Below are 20,267 nucleotides of genomic sequence, written 5' to 3' on the forward strand. Positions count from 1 at the left end.
TAGATTTTCAAGATTTAGGGACGTACTGAATCATCTTACTCTTACATATCCCCATCTTTATTTTCTAATTGATTGATTGATTTTTATTGTGGCAAAAAACACATAACTTATATCTGCCCTCTTAACGAATTTTTAAATGTACAGTTAACTCTAAGCACAGTGTTGTACAGTGGATCTCTAGAACTTTTTCGTCTTGCATAACTAACTTTACACTCACGGATCAGCAGCTCCCCATTTGCTCTTCCTCCCAGTCCTTGGGTCTCACCATTCTACTTCCTGCTTCTATGAAATTGGCTATTTTTTGATTCCTCATATAACCTTTTATTTTATAGTAAGGTGTTGACAGTAATTGTTATAATTAGTATTATAAAGTTTTCTCCAAAAAAGCAGGTGACATGAGCCCTTTATTACTCTTTTGGAGAAAGCTGTATTTGGCATCAGGGCAAGATTATTTTTCCAGGACTCCTCTGAATTTAGTGTAGAATATTTGTTATTTTGTTTGTTACCTGGTCACTACTCACATATCAAGTCTTTTTGTCAGATCATCTCTAACATGAGTTATAGATATCTCAGTAGAACCATGCTTATCTGCAATCCTCTTGTTTAAATCTATCAGAAGTTAGTAAAAATGGAAACTTTTAGGAAATACCAATGTATAAAGTGGATGCATAGACTGATTTGTGACACACAAGGCAACCTCACAGTTCTAGTTCTCAGTCTTTCCTAATTCTGTGTTTGTTGTTGCCTCTGTGTGGCTTTTGGTAAAAATACAGTGACTTTGAGCTGATTTAAAGAAAATACATAATTTTGTGGCTATATTGTTTAAAGGGGATAGCTTAAAATTTCTTTCCATCTTGTGTAGTTACTTAAATTCAAATATGCAGTCTGCTTAATTTTAAGGGGACATAATCAGTTTATATTAGTAAAGCAGAGAGTTCCCACCTGTGAAAAAATATCTTCGGTTTATGGTTAATGACTTCGGTGCATGTTAGGTGCCACTGTTAAACGCAGTGGTGCAAGAAAAAGTGGGCAGCAGTGCAGTCACGAAGAAGCCAAGCCATGCTGAGTACTGCTGGCGACGAATGCAGCAACTTGATTCGTTCACACCTGATGGCTATTGTTGTGTTGTCATTTTTTTATTTGACAATCTACAGGAAAAGAGGTCAGTGCTTCTTTTCCCGTGGGATTAGTATAACGTAGCGAATCCCCAATTAGACAACCCAGCCTTTTTTTTTAAACAGAGAAACATTGTGCCCTGCTGTCCTCCAAGGATTTCAAAGCCACAACACCATCAGGTAATTTAATCCCAAGGTGTGGTTATGTATCATCAAATGAAAAGAAGCATGGAAATTATGAATTCTAATACTGTGTTTCTGACTAACTTATGGAAGGGTTTTTTTGGGGGATGGAGGTAAACGGGAAGGGTTGTTCAGGGCTTAGTTTCTTTCTTAAATAAGTGTAATAATACTATTAACATGTCTCACATTGTCATCCTAAAGCGTAAGTTTGAAAATGAGTATGCTTTAAATGGACTTTGCAAAGGGAAAAATGTTGCATTGCATTTATTATTAACAAATTTTGTGTTCTGAATTGTTCTGAATGCCAGTTGAATTCACTTATATTCTCTCAGTGTAGACTGGGAACTTAAAGTTCTTTTAAAATTGTCTGCATTCTATTGTTATTTAATCTAACAATGAGTTCTAACTCCATTTCTGCATTTTTTTTTTTAGTCTAACTATATGTATTAAAATGCAATTGTGAAAGCAAAAGCTTGAATCAAATGATTGGCAGCTAGCAATATGGGATAATACATTTTTATGTTAATTCTTATAACCTTAAGTTAAACCATCATTTAAATTTGTATTTGTTAAATATAAGTGAAATTAACAGATCCTAATGCAATATTTTTTTGACTTGGAAATGGTTTTCTAAGTTGTTTTTTTTTATTGTTGTTCAAGTACATTTTTCTCCCATTTTCCCACCACCTCTGTCCTTGCTCTACCCACCCCCACCCTCAATCCTACCCGCCCTTTGGCTTTGTCCCTGGGTCTTTTATACATGTTCCTCGATGACCCTTCCCCTTCTTTCCCCGGTTATCTACCCCATACTCCGTTATTGTCAGTTTGTTTCTAAGTTTTTAAAAACCGATTTCTGGAAATTTAATTTAAAATTACTTTTTAGTATACATGTAGTTTTAAGATACCACTAAATGTTATATACTTTTACAATCAGCTTCTTAACTTATTTAAAATAAAAAGTGCAAGATCCCATAAAGGTGTTTTGAATAGCAATATACTGAAATTCGTAAATGAAAATAAAGTAGTTCCTCTGAATATTTTTGTTACATATAGATGATCTGTCAGTGACAAATTTAGATCTGTTCCATGTTATTCAGCCACAACTACTTACTCAGATTTTTTTGTATAAGCATATAATTGAAAGCCAAATAATAAAATTTACATTATTCCTGATATAACTTAGGTCTTCTTCACCTTCTCAAAGAGAGTACTTACTTAGTTAATGAAGTTGTTAACGGGATACTGTACATAATTACACTGTCTTGATCTTTTTCAAAGTTTTTTCACCGGTATTATCTATCTATTCAGATCAGCAATCAATGGAACTGTTACAATATTTAATAACAAATAGAATAGTGTTGTGTTTTTTTTCAGAGTTTTGTTTTGTTTTGTTTTTTGAGACTACCTTTATTAAAGTTTTGGGGCAGTGATAACAAAGAAGGGCTTAGGATAAGAAGCAAGAGGAGAGAGCGTAGGTGGCGCTGCTCTCCGCTGACTGGAGAGTCAGAGAAAGGGGGACTTAGGGACAGGTTGTGGGGGTCAGCCTGGAATGAGTTGCCACCGCCCATTGCTCCCCTGGTTACAGGTCTTGTGGGACCTTCACAATTTAGGAGAAAGAAAATTCACTGGAAATGAAAATTAGAGTAGACACGCCCCAAGGAGGGCAAGCTTTAGTCCATTATTTGTCTTTAATTATCTTGAGGAATACCTCAGTGTTCATTGTCAACCAAAACAGAAGAAAGCACACACGCCTATAAATGCCATTCACCAAATAAACAGAACTTTTTCAAGCCAAGAGTACATTTTTGGTGTTTTGGTTCTCAAAATAGGCATTAGCATTCATTGTTTTTAATTGGCAACTTATTTAATAGCAGTGAAAATATGTATTTGTCCAATTTTGTTGTAATATTAATAATATGGGTGGATTCAGATTCACTCAAAATGGTCTTATAAGTTTCTAGCTTCCGTACCAGGAAAATAGTTTTGATTCACTCTTAAAGTAAGTTTAGTTCTTCAAAATCTCTTTTTTTCCCCCTCTGTGAGAAGCGTAGGTGGCATTGACGAGTTCATTTACTAATGATTTTTTTTGTGTGATACAGAATTTTATTACATTGCTATAACTATGAAACAATCACTTGAAGATTCCAGGTAGTTTTTTAGAAATGTAGAGTTAAAAATTAGAAATATACAATTTAAAACCATAGTTGCCTAGTTATGAAGAACCCTAGGAAATGAAAGCGTAGCATGTCAGCCTTTAATCAATCATTTTAGCTAACTGGGAAGGAGTTGTCTTCCTTACATGAGCATTTAATTCCTATCAAAGAAAGAGGGCTCATGTAATGTATCAAATGTCAGGGTTCCTTGTAAGCTTGCAAGAAAAATTTGCAGGTCACCTTTTACTAGTAGTCTCAAACTGTGATTGCTAAAGAAGTTTTCATGGTATTATTCTTTCATTTGCTTTCTCCCTCTCTCATGAACCTTCACAATTTAATCAGTCGTAAACATTGCTTTCTGTTTATTATTCCTCTTTTCAAAACTGCCAGGAAATCTCTATTATAGTAAATCCAAACCTCTTAATGTTCATTAGCAGTTGAGCTCAGTGTGTCCTTCTTTAATCTACCTAGGTTGGTTCATTCCCTCATTTAACAGACACTTAACTGAGTGCTCACTTAGTGCAGGGACACACTTCACACTGAGGCTCAGCAGTGAAACAAGGCCGGCAGGGAGACTGCCCCCCAGTGTTTGTTTTTCAGAGAGGGGCAAGAGACCGTAAATCAGTGAACATCTAAATAAAATCATTTCAAGACTTGAGATACAAAATATTAGAAAAAAGCCTGGTTTCTGTTGGCATCCCTCATTTCCAGTAAGTTCTTTTATCACTATATGTTATCTCTTACAGGTTAGACAGTCTGGACTTGAATGTACGTTCTGTCACTGACTAGGTGTGTTACTGTAGGCAAATTATTTTCCTTCTCCATTTCTTAATTTATATGTTATAATGAGTATAATAATAGAAAGTAACTCATGGTTCTTGTTAACAGTTAAATGAGTTACATCTACAGGTACTTAACAGTGCTTGTTTTATAGTTAAGACTCAGTAAAAATAAGCAATTTAAATTTTTTTCTTATTAAAATGTTCCTTCAAATGCAGGTATATTGTGCCCAACACAATACCACATGTACGTCTTGTATTCATTCAGTTCTTAAGTGTTTAATAAAACACTTTTATATTGTTTGTCTTAAATGAGAGAAAAAAATTCTAACACAATCTAAATTCTTTTCTACATTCTGCATATTTATGAAATGTGTTAAGTGTGTATCAGTAACTTACCAGTTGATTTAGAGTAAACAGGTAAGACTTACTTTCTGACAACTTTAATTCATCTTGGTTATCAATATAAAAATTGATGAACTCTCCTGATCAAATTAAGTTTATGGTTGGGGATTTATCCATTTTCCTTTATGTCTAAAAACATAATCAATTAAATTTATTTTCAAAGGTTCTTGCAGTGTTACAGTTCTGTGAATGATTCTCTCACTGTTTTTCTGCTCCTACTGTCAGCTCTTCAAGTCACCACTTGTGTGTATCATGAAGGCACCCTCCCAGTTTGTTGCCCCCACCACCAGCACTGGTCTCTGGCTTCCCAGTTTGTCGTATATATAGTTATATACGTCATATATAGTTACATAGTCGTATAAGACTAAGTTAATAGTCTTAGAGTAATTATTTTATCACCTCCTTTGCTAAAGAAACTACATTTGCTCCCTCTTGCCCCAAGAGTTAAATATAGCCCTTAGTTATCTTCCTTCATAAATAGACGTCAGTTTTCTATCACTCCTGTTGATGTTTGAATCTAATTCTCAATATACGATCTTCTAGAATGTTAACCCAGTGTTATTACCGTTCTTTATCTTCATGTGTACACGTTATATTCTTTCCTCTACCTACACTTCTGTTTTAACATTGTGCTCCTAGTCTCTAGGTTCCATTCCCACCCTGCCCTCACTTCCTAGACAAACATATACAGGTTTCCCCATTATTCAAAAGTAGAGCTTGCCTGTGAAACCTTTCATAAGCTGAAGTAGTGTAACATGAAGAAACAATTACCTTTAATTTATAGGGAAAAAATCGATTATTCTGAGACCCAAAAATAACCTTTCAGATCATACAGAATCACACATATAACCTAAAATAACACGAACACATAGTAAAAGCTGGAATGATAAGATAAATATACACCATGCTTTGTACCCATCAGTCCACTCAAGCAACAGAATTTTCATTTTATTCATTACTTGATGCCACCTAAAAGAGGCCACTTTACTCTTAGCAGAACCAATAGTAACTTGGGCAATATCCAAGATTCTGTGTCTCTGCATGCAAATAGTATGAACATTGGATGTAGGCAAGTTCAACACAGACACATACACAATATATTTTGGTCCCCGTGACCAGAATGCTTAATTATGTTCTGTTTATGCTAAGTGTAACATCCTTAAGAGCTCTCTTAGGCTTTCCTGGTATCTTAAGACGCATCTTGTTAACAGGTGCACAGAGTAAATGGAGATAAAATCCAAGTGCTCACAGACACAGTTCAAAGCTATGGGGCTTGATGCTGACATGCTGAGTGTGGTTCTTGAGGAAGGACCTTGGTGGGGCCACTCTCACTGCTCCGCGCGCACAGCCTTCATAATGGCTCCCTGCAAAACAAATGCCGAGTACTGTGTTCACTTTGCCATTTTTTATAAAAGAATTTTTTTTCTGATTTCTGATTTGGTTAGCAACAACAGGTATTAATGTAGGTCTTTCATAAAAGCAAAGTGGCCTAATGTGAACTTTAAAAGTAGAGGATACCCGTACTTTTTTTTTTTTTCCAGGCAGGCTTAATTTGAATTTTACCTTTTCCATGACCCTTTTTGACTAGTTTGTGACATATCTTTTCCTAAAATATGTAGGTTGAATTTTACACTTCCATAATGTTATGATGATATGAGTACTATAAACACCTATGTGTGCCATGAAAACATTGCTCTTTTTAACATGTTTGACGCAGAACATGTAGTAGTGCTGATATAAAGTACGTGCTTAGTGAATGATCATTTCTCAGTAGATTTTAAGGAAGACCCTCTTTATATGTGATTCCCCACCTCCCACCTAAAGCTTTCCTTTGGTTTTATAGAGGCTGCAAGTCGGGCCATAGTCCAATTCCTAGAAATCAATCAGAGTGAAGAAGCCAGTAGAGGCTGGATGCTTCTGACAACAATTAATTTGTTAGCATCCTCTGGTCAGGTGAGTTCTATGTTTTCAAGTTTAATAACCTCTTTTTTTTTATCCTCTCAGGATTTTGTAAAATTAAACTTATTGTCATATCCAGATAAGATTTTATGATAATCATTATATTCTAATTCTTCTTACACATTATTTCATGCTTCTGACAATATCCATGTGAGGAGGCCTTATGTATTTTGCACATGAGGAAATGCCTAATACAGAATGCTGTTTTTTACCTTTGTTATATCATAACATACCTAGAGCATGATACAATTTCTGTAGCACACTGGGCAAAGGATGGACCACCTGTGGCTGGAGATAAATAACCCAGGACTCCGACTTCATGAGACCCAGCTGAAGAATCCTGTTTCTCATGTTAGGGAAACTCTGGCTTAGAAGACTCATCCAAGGTTCAGCTAAGGGCACTTCGCTAATATGAAATAAATGACCTGGAAAATACTTTTAATTTTTCTAATTTTTAAGGAAAATAAGAAAATACTGCTATTTTCAGTATAATATATATTCCCTTACCACTTGATTTATTATGGAGAGTGTTTCTCCTCACACCCCACCCTCCCATCTACTTTTAACATCGGTCATGACATATGTTGCTTTTACTCATTTATGAGCTGTCTGGGTACCTGATTTTTGACCTGTGATATTTTTGGAATAAAGGAAATTTATTCAGCCTTCTGCAGTTCAGAGTTTAATTACCTGTCGAAGTTAATTTGAGAGTGGCTGTTGTCTAAAATTACAGTGGGCTTTTGAACATCTCACATTATCTAATAATGGACTCTACGAAGGTGACTGTAACACTGTCATAACAGAAACAATGCATAGTTCTTAGTAACCTTATTCTGAAACTAGTCACTAGCACAGAGTAGATAGCAGCTGGGCGTAACCCTAAGGAATGCATTGTTTCCCTTTTTTTGTTTGTTGGGTTTTTTTTTTTTCTTTTTTAATTAGAAAAAGAATCAGACCAACTTGTTCTGATTTACCTGGTATTTTCTGAGTTCTAGCACCTCTCATCCCAAGAAGCCCCCTCAGTCCTGGGCAAATGGAAATGTTGATTCACCTTAAGTAACCAACTTTCAGATAGCCCCAAAGTGGCCCATTGTTTCTATATATGTGTCCATATATCTGACCATGTCAGATAACTATCAAGATATCAATTTTGTTTGCTGTTAATGCTAGTTATAAATGCCTCTATATTACTGTATCAAAATTTGCTTTGGTTTAGAATAAACTGTAAAACTATCATTTTAATTGGTATATTTCTGTTTCATTCATATTTTTTGTAGATGCCATATTTTTCTTTCTCCATAGTCTCAGTAAGCTGAGACTATGTCCTACCATAATACTTAACACATAATAGAAAATCATTAAGTGTGGTTTAACTAAAACATGCACAAATGGATAGATTTCCTTAAAAGTGTAAGAATCAGGAGAGAAACCTAATCACTTCTTTAAAATTACAGTTGTTGCCAATTACCATTTTGGATTCCAAGTTGTACTTTTAATCTATCAGATATAAAATGAAAATGAAAAATTATACCTGTTTCCTAACAGGAAGGGAAAGCTACTGATAATCTACCAGTGAGAAAAGACATTTAAAAAAATTTTTGTATTGTGTCTTGAGCTGACTTTTTTGTTTGTGTGCCATTTTCTGTTGGCAGCTGTGAAACACAGAGATGAATAAAACATGGTTCTGGGTCAACACGTAGATAACAGACAAATGAAGTGGATGAAGATAATATTGTAAAATGCAGTGCTGGGGTACATGGAGTGCTGTGAAAATAGAAATATGTAGTTACAAATTCTGTAGGTGAAGATAGGAGCAAAGATGAGGAATTAATGAAAATTGCAGACATGAGCAGACATTTAAATTGAACATTAGATGTATGGAGACATGGATGTCTAAAGAATAAATTGTAGGAAAAACAGAGGGTTTTGAATATTAGAGACAGGAAATGATACTGGCTCTGTGGAAAGGGGCCAGGGCCTGCAACAGGTTGTTCTTCAGGCTCTGTCTTCTCCATCTTACTACTGCATTAGTTCAGTCCCCATTTTGTATGGTTTTCTGTATTTGTTTCTTAAAAATTAGGCTAGCCTTCCGGCTCTGTATATTTAACTTGTGATCTACATTACAACAGCTAATTCTCTGAAATCTGGTTCTGTTGCTTTATTTGTAACACTTCATTGAGTGTTCAGTGCCAACAAAATAAACTCAAATCAGAATGGGGGACAGTATGCCTAAATCACTGTAGACCACTTAACCAACTCACTAATGTAAGGCAGTATATGTAAATCCCTTTATTTGTAAAGTAAGAATCATGTAGTAATAGAATCTGCCTCATAGGGATGATTTGAGGAGTAAATTAGATAATATAAAGTGCGTGGCCTCATGCCTGTTACGATATATATTAAATACTTATTAAAGTTTAGACATTACTATTATGGCTTTTTGGGAGTTAGCAATTTTGGATTCAGTTTCCTGAAACATGTTGTATGGTATGACCTAACTTTCTTGTATCTTCCAACTGACCTTTTCCCACTTATTTTCATTCTTAACACTTTTTCATTCTACTCCTGGCATTATTGATGCTTCCCTTTTATATTAACCTGTATGTATTACCACTGTTACACTTAAGAGATTAAATTAGTTATTGATGAGCCTGCTTCCGGAGGTAGACTACAGTCTTCTGAAGGACAGGGAGGCATGCCCAGCTCCCAGCACACTGCCTGGCGTACACTAGGCATTCAGTAAATGTTGGTAAAGTTAATAAATTAATCAACAGATGGTGCCAACCTGTTGACCTCCAGTATGGTTAAACTTTTTACTCCAAACTACACCATGGGAGAATTTTGATAATTATTATAGCCTACTTCTTTAAAGTACTGAAATGTTCACCATGAGGGGGTCAGGAATGTCTTCCTCTAGAAATCCCTGAAAATAATGCAGAGGATTCTGTGTATGTCAGTGATGGCTGTATTCCTCAAATGTCCGTCTGGCCCCATGAATCTACAATAAAAATGACATTGAAGTGATAGTAAAGCAACTACTAATATATAATTTAGTTTTTAATATGCCTGTACATTTGTTACCTTATATAACCCTCATATTAACCCTAAGAAATATGTACCATTACATCCATTTTATAGGAGAAAAATGTGAGGTCCAACAAAATTAATTTGCCAGATTCATGGTTAAGTTCCTTTTTTCCTAAGTCCTGAAGCTTATGTTCTTTGAAACATGCTACCACTTAATAAATAAATAGCAAAGTTGCTAAATACTTTAATAATAACAAAGACACATATCTCAATATTTGATAAGAGCAAACTTGTCCAAATGAGAAATGAGTATTTGTCAGCATGCATTTTTTATTTTTTCAGGCACTTAAAAAGTTATTTTGATATATAATTTTCTGGGTTAAAATTTAGAGTTTGTGATTTAGCTTCTGGCTTAAAGTTTGTGACCTTACTTAGCTATATCAATTACAGTTATGTCTGTCATTCTGTTTATCTACCTATTCAGTTATTTATTGATTTGTTTTCCAGAAAACTGTGGACTGCATGACAACGATGTCAGTGCCTTCCACCCTGGTTAAATGTTTATATCTGTTTTTTGACCTTCCACATGTACCTGAGGCAGTGGGAGGTGCACAGAATGAGCTACCTCTAGCAGAACGTCGTGGACTACTCCAGAAAGTTTTTGTACAGGTATGGATGGTGCTTTTTGCCTGGCCATCTGTACCACTCTTGTTTAAAGTGAGACAAGTGCACTCCTTAAATAAATGTCTTGCCTATTCCATTTTCTGTAGTATTTCATGTTGTTTAATATAAATTGTTTTTATCTCATGTAATTATCACATGTGTTGAATTTGCACACTTCTTTTGAAGAATATTTGAGGGAGACATTATTTGTTTCTCTGACAGATTCAGTTATTGACATTAGCTTGGATATAGCAACAACATTTGTGAAATGAACTAAGCAAAGAAAACTATGGATAATCATTAAGTTCAGGGTAATATTTGCTAAAATATCAAGAAATTCCCTTTTGTTGCTGTCCCTTTTGTCTATATACAAGCAGTCCCTAGTCTGTAAATAGTTAACTTATAAAAGATGGTTTATTTTGGTGGCTGCTGCAGCCTCCTGTGCTTCTAGCCTGTAAATCCCTCTTGCCTACCCTTGCCACCATTCCTTTAATAGCATTAGCAGTTAACAGAGGTTTAAATAGACCTTTGTTACCTAGCCTGGAAATGTTATCATTTTGATAATCCTGTTTTGGAGAGAAAAATTTTAAAGCAAGCAAACTACAGACATTTAAAGTAAATGTGCCTATCAGACCTAATGAAGTATTTAAAAACACGTTTGACATAAAAAGTCAAATACTGTATGATTTCACTTACATGTATCTAAAGTGGTCAGACTCTTAGAAAATAAAATGATGGTTGACAGACTGCGGGGTAGGGAAAAAGCAATTGTTTTCAGTTAGTATACAGTTTCAGTTTTGCAAGACGAAAATGTTCTAAAGGTGTGTTGTGTAACAGTGTGCTTACGGTTAACACTAGTATACTCTATACTTAAAAATGATTAAGGTGGTAAATTATATGTTACGTGTTTTCACCTCAATTAAAAAAAAGAAACCCACTCCTTGAATCTAGTTCTGTGAAATTATGTAACCTAAGATGTAGATTTCTCACTTCTAAAATGCAGACAATGGTAACTACCTAAAGGGATTTTGTGAGAATTAAATGAAATAATATACACAGATACAGTTTTCTGCTTAGGTCATAGTAGATATGAAATGAAATTACCAGCCCAGGAGAACAGTGGCTCTTCAGTAGATGAGGCGGAGTGAACACAGGTGACGGTTGCAGCCCATGTAATCGGGATGTTTGCTGCAGGAAGGACTCAACTCTGTAGAGGTGCTGGCAATGAAAGGAGGATAAAAGGAAGCTCAGGCAGTTTTAAAACGGAGAAGACAGGTTAATCAATAAAGTACTAATTTGGCAAATACTTATTGAACACTTGATATATTAGATTCCTTTGTGCTAGTGGTTAACTTAAATCTGTTACCTCATAATTTACAAGACGACCCATGATTTCAGTTTGTTTTTCCACCAAATGGTGATGTGAGCAAATGGAAGAAATAGGATTAGAACTCAGGTTTATCTGACTCCTGAATTAGATTCCATGAGAAGAGCAGTGGAGATAAGTAAAGAAGTAAATTTCATAGGAATTAAAGCTGATTGTAGACATTGCTGATTAGATTAGTAGCCCTATTTCAATAAAGCCCTTCCAAAGAAGTAATTAATATTTTAGGGAATAAATGGAAGCTGAATTATATACATTTAATGCTAAATAAATATAGCAAAGAATTCTAAAACTTAATTTTTTTCTGTTTGAAAACAGTGAGTACTAACTTTAAACTAAATGTGAGATTCATTCTAGCATATTGGAATCATTGAATGTGAAGGCCAAAAGGAATTTAAAGAGAATTAAATGAAACTCCCCATTTACAGAAAGCCGGTAGCCTGGCTGCAATGCACAGCAGGAGCGGTGCAGTGATTAAAAAACCAGGCTTTCCCTGATCCGTGTGGCTCAGATGGTTGTAAATTGTCTGCAAAGTGACGGTTCGATTCCTGGTCAGGGCACGTGCCTGGGATGCAGGTTTGGTCCCTTATTCAGGGCACCTGCTAGAGACAACGAATTAATGTTTCTCTCTCACATAGATGTTTCTCTTTCTCTCTCCCTTCCCCTTGCTCCAAAAATAAATAAAATCTAAAAAACAAACAAAAACAAAAAAACAGACTTTCCCACTGCCTCTCCCTGTTTTCCTTTAGTGTATCACATCACCTCCCTTTCTTACTTCCTCATCACAGGCTGGACTTTGTTCTCATCATTTTGTCTAGAAAATCAAACTTATTAAGTGTTTTCAGTACACATAGTGTTTTTGATAGATGAAATCCTTATGTTTATATTATGTGGCAGATGGTTTCCTGGGACCTTAACAGTTAGTATTGCTTCATATAGGCATTCGGTTCTTGGTTTTTTGTTTTTGTTTTTGTTTTTTTCATTTTTCATTTGTTCTGATGTGGCCAGTTATTGCCCTACTGCACTTGGCTGAACTTTGTAACAGAGCCCCTGCAAATAGCCATGGTAGTATAGGGGCAGAAGAGGATTGAGATGTAGATGCTTCAGTTTCCTAGTTTGTAAAACGAAAGATTTATATATACTAGGTTTATATAGAATCCTCTTGCCTCTAAAGATTAGGAACCAGTTATCTTAAGAGTCAGTAAGTTCAAGGAATTAAATTGAGTTTATTTTTGAGTACACAGATTTGGTTTGGAAAAATGTGTGAAAATCAAGGAAAAATAAAATCAACAATACAGTCTTCTGAGCATGTTTCTTTTTGTTGCAATTAACTATTTTTGTTTCCTTATAGCCATTTTGTTGCATTTCATACATATGAGAAACATACACACATTATACATATTAATGGACATTAACTATCCAACAGTATCTCCAGGCATTATTTTGTGGGGGAATGCGTGTATGACTGACTATAAGTATTGTTTTTATCTGAATTCTTAATCTTTTTTTATCTTCCTGATATTTGACATCTATGATTTAGAAAGATCTTGTACTTAATTAAATTTTTGCATTGAAGGAAATAGTAAAAGCAAGACAGCTTTCTCAGACAAAAAATGTAATTTCAACTACTTCTTATTTTTCAATTACAGTTTACATTCTTTTACATTCAGTATTACTTTGTGTTAGTTTCAAGTATACAGCATAGTGGTTAGACAGTCATATACTTTACAGAGTGTCCCTTCCAATATTTTCAGTGCCACCTGACACCACACATAGTTATTGCAGTGTTACTGAATATATTCCTTATGCTGCACCAAATGCATTTTTTCATGTAGCAGTTTCCCCACAGATACTTAAATAACCAAATTTTCTGAAGTACTTTCTTTCAAGAGAATAAAATTACTTCATAACTTAGTTATTTTATCTACATTATATATATTTTAAAATATTTAGATGAGAAAACAGCACGGAGAAGAAAAGTTAACCTTTCCTGACACTGACTCGAGATTTGAAGAAAAACCCTTTGAAGTTTGGAACCATAGCTGAATTCTCCAAGTAGCAGGCTTGTAGTGCTGTGAGCACTGTGTGCTGTGTATCTTGCAATTCGTAGTTAAGAAATTAAGTTCTCATTCCAGAGTTTAAGAAGTTATGAAGCTTCTTTGAAAGCTAGGCTTTAGAAGAATATTGGCCACTAGACATATTTAAAAGTTATTTATAAATTAAAATGATTTTGTTTTTCTAATATCCCCTTCTACTTGCACAGAAATGGAACGATTTGACAATTCTCTAGGTTCTTAAGTTTTACTGTTTTCACTTTCTCCTCTCTCTGAAATTGCCCATTTTAAAGCAGACAGTTACATCTTACCTAAGAAATAGAGAACTAAATTAGAAAAATAAAATGTTGACCTTGATCATTACTGTTGATTTATGCCACTTAGGGAAAGGTATGCAAAACTACCAGGATGAAGAAAAGAATAGAACATTTCTTTTAATAAGTTGATCAAAGCAGAGCTGGTTTACTGTCTTACCATAACATACTTCTAAATTATAGTTGTTGTTTTTAATGCTGCTTAGGTTAGAGCAGTCGTCATTGAGTCCTTCATGGTATTGCTCAGTACTAGCCCCCCAACTTTCAGAATTTTAATGGTCAGATGTAATCCTGTTCTGGCTCCTCTCTTTCCCCAACCTTTCATTTATGTACACATTTGTTTTGTTTTGTGTTTTAGATCTTAGTGAAACTCTGCAGTTTTGTTTCCCCAGCGGAGGAGCTGGCTCAAAAAGATGATCTCCAGCTTTTATTCAGTGCAATAACCTCTTGGTGCCCACCCTACAACCTGCCTTGGAGGAAGAGCGCTGGGGAAGTCCTTATGACCATATCCCGCCATGGTCTTAGTGTCAATGTAGTGAAGTATATTCATGGTGAATATCTCTTTATTCATTTTAGGGGCTCTAAATTTCTTTCACTTTTCTCTTCCTCCTATGCTGACACATTTATTTTTAACTCTTAATTTTCGAGAAATTCTATTTGTAATTAAAAACTGTATTTGCCAAGAGAAAAATATTTATATTTGTGAAGCATTTCAAATGTAAGAAATTTTTCTCCAAACAAGGATATGTACAAAAATAAAGATAATTTCATTTTTGTATAAATATTCAATTATAATATAAATTCTATTTTATGTCATATTCTTCCCTCCTCTCTTATCGAAGAAAAGTTTTTTGAGATGCTATAGTTAAAAGTCTTTCTGAAGATATTTCATAAGTAGACAAAAAATAATCTATTTAATGCAGCATAATTGAAATAAGGTGGATTCATTAGCATCACTAAAGAGAGATTAATTGTCCATTGTGTTTCTTGCCTCCATTCCTGTGTTAAATCTTTGTAGCATCTGTTAAATGAAACTGAGTTACTTTAGACAAATTTCATTAAAGTTAAGGAGAAGAAAAGTCGTCTTTGAAATGACTTGTCACCAAAGTCAGTGCTGGTATATAACTGTGCTTTAAACTAGTAATATATAGTATAAACATAATTTTTAAAACTATTTCCTGAAGTCTTTCTGTATATCATTGGTCTGCATTCACTCTAATTTGAGCTGTAAACTAGTTATTGGATTTGTCTTTTTAAACTTAAAGGATAGTTTTTTTATTTTTTTGCACCCTTTCACTGTATTAATATGAAAGATCAAAAATACTATTTGGCAGCAGACAGTCATTTTGTTTAATGATAAAACATCTAAATAATAATATAAAAACTATAATAAAATGTCAGCTATCTTTCAACACTTCCTTCATTATCCTTTGTTTGCTACTTAGAGGCAGAGCTTTCCCAATGAATTTGAATCTTACATTTACTTTTAGAATGCGTAACATTTATAGTATTTTATAGATATGTTAAAATTTAATGTTCCATTAAACACTGGTTCAGAAACAAAGTTTTCTTAAACAATTGACATAAATAATGTGTATTTATTTATTTATTCTTACAGAGAAAGAATGTTTATCTACATGTGTTCAGAACATGCAGCAATCAGATGATTTGTCTCCCCTAGAAATTGTTGAAATGTTTGCTGGGCTTTCTTGTTTTCTCAAGGATTCCAGTGATGTTTCCCAAACTCTTTTGGATGATTTTCGGATATGGCAAGGATATAATTTCCTTTGTGATCTATTGCTTAGGTAAAATCCCACAATTCAAAAATATATTTTAAATGTCTACGTAGTCTTTTTCATCAAAGGAAAGAGTGTAGTTTGTGGTTAGGCAAAAAAGGAATCAATCACTTACTTAATGTATACTTTATCTACTCTGGGATTTAATTACTACTTTATATTCCTGTTCTGCCAACTAAGTACAAAAAGTGAATTTAGAGTTAAGTTGACAAATGCAGGCTGCAGACATGGTGGAATCTGAGATTAGATGTGAAGTGGTTAGTAAATGAAAAAGTAGAGTTTATCTGCTAATTAATATCTTCCTAAAGTATAAACTTTTTGCTTAATTATATTTTTGGTTTTACTGTTAGTAATTCAGTGTTGTTACTAATGTAGTTAATAACAAGAATAATTATGTAGAAAGATTGAATGAGACCTTACAAATGTATATATAAAACAAATTAGTTAATCTAAAATGTTTCACTAGCTCCCTTTTCCATCCCAAATGTTTCATGCCTATATGGAAGGTGACTGGGTACAAATTTATTAGGAAAAAGATACTCATGCCTTACTAGTTGTTTCCTAAACAATCAGTTATTTTTAAGTCTTTTGATGTATTATAAACCAGCACTATTTTTTAAACTTTATGTTTCTATCAGTTTAGCCTAGCTGCTATTACTTAGTACTTGGCAACCCCCAAGAGTATAATTTTGCATATATTTCATAATTTACAAATGAAGATATATGATAATTGATGAAATAAACTGTTTCACATTACTAGGCCTGTATTAATTGGTACAAACCTTTGAGAACACAGGTTGACCAGATGTTACCAAGAGCTTCAGAAATGTCAATCCTTTCACACAATAATCTCACTTATGGTTATATTGTAGATATAACCTTAAATTTAGATAAAATTTTATGTATGTTAGTGCTCCTATATTGTAATTACCACTAGTTGTCCTACCTCCCTCTCCCCAAATTTGTGGTTGGCTCTCCATGACCATTAAAAGCGTATCTGTGGAGAGTTACACTAACATGGAGGAATATGTGTAACACTAGCAAATGAAAAAAAAAACCAGTTTGCAAAATTCTGCATGAGATATGAAAACAGTTTATTAAAACAAGACTTTCACATTGAAAAAAGAGAAGTTTAAAAAAATATAACAGAATATTAACCATGTCTTTGAGTTGTGAGGCTAAGCATACCTTTTTTTTCTACTTTGTGCGCTTTCCAAGTTTATTTTAATGGGTGTAATGAGTTCTATTGAGGGGAACCACAGTATCTTATTCTTTAAAAAATATATTTGCACCCCGTTTTCTGTTCTCAGTAAAGTATCAGTCTAAAGATGATTCCATAACTACAGTGTTCCTTTAAAGGAATTAAGATTGTTTTCCAAAAATTGTTAGACTCTCCGAACTTTATTTAAATATACTCTAATGAATACCTGAATTAATTAATGAAGTACAGATAAAAGTGTTAGAACCCTCCTCAAGGAATTCATTTTTTAAAAATTGTTAACAGAGAAAATACCTCAGGAAAGAAATGGTTAATAAAGGTTTTTGTTGAAACAAACTTTATAACCTTAGAGCTTTAGGGAATTTAAAAGATATTTAATCTATTTCTTTTATTCTATAGAGACTTTCTACCAAAGATCAGTGATTTACATAAAATAACACTGCCAGTGGCAAAATCAGCACTTTGTCAGGTCTTCTAACTGTTGGTGTATTTTTTTTTTCCCAAATACACCGTAATATCTTAAAATTTGTAGATTTGAAAAAATACTCTGTTTTTATATGGGAAAAATTGTAAGAAGAAACTTCTTGGAGTACTTTATACATCTATTTACTGCATATAAATATCGAAAGTTTCTTTATTAAATTTGAGAATATAACTAGAAAAAATATTTGCTAAATTATACTTTTCCTAGATTGGAACAAGCAAAAGAGGCAGAATCCAAAGATGCCTTGAAAGATCTGGTTAATCTGATAACTTCCCTAACAACATACGGTGTCAGTGAACTAAAACCAGCCGGGATTACCACAGGGGCACCCTTTCTATTGCCAGGATTTGCAGTACCTCAGCCTGCAGGCAAAGGTGAGTCTTTTTTTTTCCTTTTCCATTTTCACTCAGATATAGAGAAAGAATGAATTAGTCAGACTTTGCTCTTTATTTGTTACTTGGATATAGATAATCTGTTTTACACTAAAGTTTGTGGTTTTTATGGTATACATTTCTTGAGTGATAGTCTACAGATCAGCTACTGAAAGTGATATTATTAAAATATAATTATCAGCCCTGGCTGGTATGGCTCTGTGGATTGGGTGCTGGCCTGTGAACCAAGGGTCTTTGGTTTGATTCCCAGTCAGGGAACATGCCTGGGTTGCGGGCTGGGTCCCCACTTGTGGGCACACAAAAGTCAACTGCACATTGATGTTTCTTTCCCTCTCTTTCTCCCTCCCTTCCTCTCTCTCAAAAACTATATAAATAAAATCTTTAAAAATTTATAATATCAAAACAGTAAAATTTATATTTTAGTGTTTCATTTTTTAAAAGATAGATTTATTTATTTTTCGACAGGGGAAGGGAGGGAGAATGAGGGAGAGCAACATCAGTGTGTGGTTGTCTCTCACGCCCCCTACTGGGGACCTGGCCCACAACCCAGGCATATGCTCTGACTGGGAATTGAACTGGCAACCCTTTGGTTCACAGTCTGGCCCTCAGTCCACTGAACCACACCAGCCAGTATTTCATTTTTAACATACAAACAATTTAGTGATTCAAACATGCCTCTTTTGATCTTGTTATGCCTCTCACTTCTATTTTATATGGGCGGACCTTGAGTCACACTCTCTCTATGCTCTTCTGTTATGGGGGGGCGGGTTTGGGGGTATGTGTGTGTGTGTCTCACAAAGTGTAAATGCCTCTGTGTGTGTGGGGGGGTGTGTGTGTGGTGTGTGTGTGGTGTGTGTTGGGGGGTGTGGGTGTGTGTGTGTGGTGTGTGTTGGGGGGATGTGTGTGTGTGTGGTGTGGGGGGTGTGTGTGTGTGTGTGTCAAAGTGTAAATGCCTATATTTTATTTAAAACTAAGGTAACCTAAGTACAAAGAAGTTACGTTATTTCTTTCATGTCAGAAAATAAATTTTATAGTTCAGATTTCCTAACTTTGGTTTCTCATCTCGTGATCTTTTACTAAGAACACTTATTGTATAGTTAATAACATTTAGTTATATGTGGGTGCAAGCTATTTTTAAGTGCCATGTGATTTTCATTTAGATGGACTCTAAAAAACAGACAGACAAAACAGAAACAGACTCACAGAAACAAAACAAACTGATGGTTACCAGGTGGTAGAGGGGTTGGGGGACAGGGTGGAAAAGGTGAAGGGATTAACAAGTACAAATTAATAGTCACAAAATAATCACAGGATATAAAGAAGAACATAGAGAATATAATCAATAATATTGTAATGACTGTGTATGGTGCCAGTTATGTACTAGACTTATTGGAGAGATCACTTCATAAATTATATAAATGTCTAATCAGTATGCTGTACACCTGAAACTAATATAAAATTGATATTGAATATCAACTGTAATTGAGTATCAGCTGAAAAAAAGGGTGTAAGCTAGTTTTGCTGTTTCTGTATATTTTTTGAGTGCATAATAACCATCTGAAGTAATCTGAGCCTGGGGGCTTCTAATGGTTTATGTTACATGATTGTCATTTAGTAAACATTCAGTATAGTTATGATATTTGTGTGTAGAATTTAATTAGTAAAAAAAGCAGCATGTCTGTTTAAATTTCACAGTACATTATCTATATATTTTATGACATAGGAGTTGGCAGTTAAAAGTTTTTAAATCACTGAGAATCAATGAATTTATTATCAAATCCTAAATGTGACTTACAGAGAAAATTAAACTGCAAAGTCTGGACTTAGATTGGTGTCATCAAACTAACTGAGATAAGATGTACCCTCGGTGTGTAGATTGTAATCTAGCAATGAGTAGAAATCCAGGAATATCTTCTGAGAGTTTAAGCTTCACTTTATTTAATATTAAAAAAATAGGGGTCTCAAAAAACTTCAAATTTATAGACTCTACCTTGAGTACCCACAATTAACTATTTCTGTGAGTTAATTTAAAGATAGTTCAGCAGTGTACTTCCTATTTTAGACTTTTGTTCTTTCATTTGGTTAATCAGTTTGATCATGACACTGGCATAATAGTTAGAATAGTATAATTTTGTAATTAGAGAATTAATGCAACAAAATTAACCTTCCTCATTTGTCAACCTGATGTTGTCTCATCCGTAACAGGGATAATATACGTGTGGCCATGTGAGGTGGCCATGAATGACCTAACCTTTCTAAATATCAGTTTCTTCTTCAGAAAAACTGATGTAGTTTCTGTCAAATAAATATTTAGATCAAGTTAGATAATTTTAAGTTTCA

General features: G+C 34.2%; 1 protein-coding gene across 2 annotated transcripts in view; it reads left to right on the forward strand.

Annotated features, from left to right (window-relative positions):
- The window catches only part of WDFY3 (WD repeat and FYVE domain containing 3), a 271,717-nt gene that overhangs the window by 110,059 nt on the left and 141,391 nt on the right, over positions 1 to 20,267 (forward strand). For both annotated transcript variants that reach the window (XM_054591789.1, XM_054591790.1), the window contains 6 exons: positions 1,242 to 1,295; positions 6,479 to 6,588; positions 10,129 to 10,290; positions 14,395 to 14,587; positions 15,655 to 15,841; positions 17,743 to 17,909. In XM_054591789.1, the coding sequence (XP_054447764.1) occupies positions 1,242 to 1,295; positions 6,479 to 6,588; positions 10,129 to 10,290; positions 14,395 to 14,587; positions 15,655 to 15,841; positions 17,743 to 17,909 (873 nt within the window). The remainder of the gene's footprint in view (positions 1 to 1,241; positions 1,296 to 6,478; positions 6,589 to 10,128; positions 10,291 to 14,394; positions 14,588 to 15,654; positions 15,842 to 17,742; positions 17,910 to 20,267) is intronic.

The sequence above is a fragment of the Pteronotus mesoamericanus genome, unplaced genomic scaffold (assembly GCF_021234165.1).
Source record: "Pteronotus mesoamericanus isolate MK-2021 breed Mesoamerican mustached bat unplaced genomic scaffold, CSHL_Meso_final scaffold_232, whole genome shotgun sequence".
Lineage (NCBI taxonomy): Eukaryota > Metazoa > Chordata > Mammalia > Chiroptera > Mormoopidae > Pteronotus > Pteronotus mesoamericanus.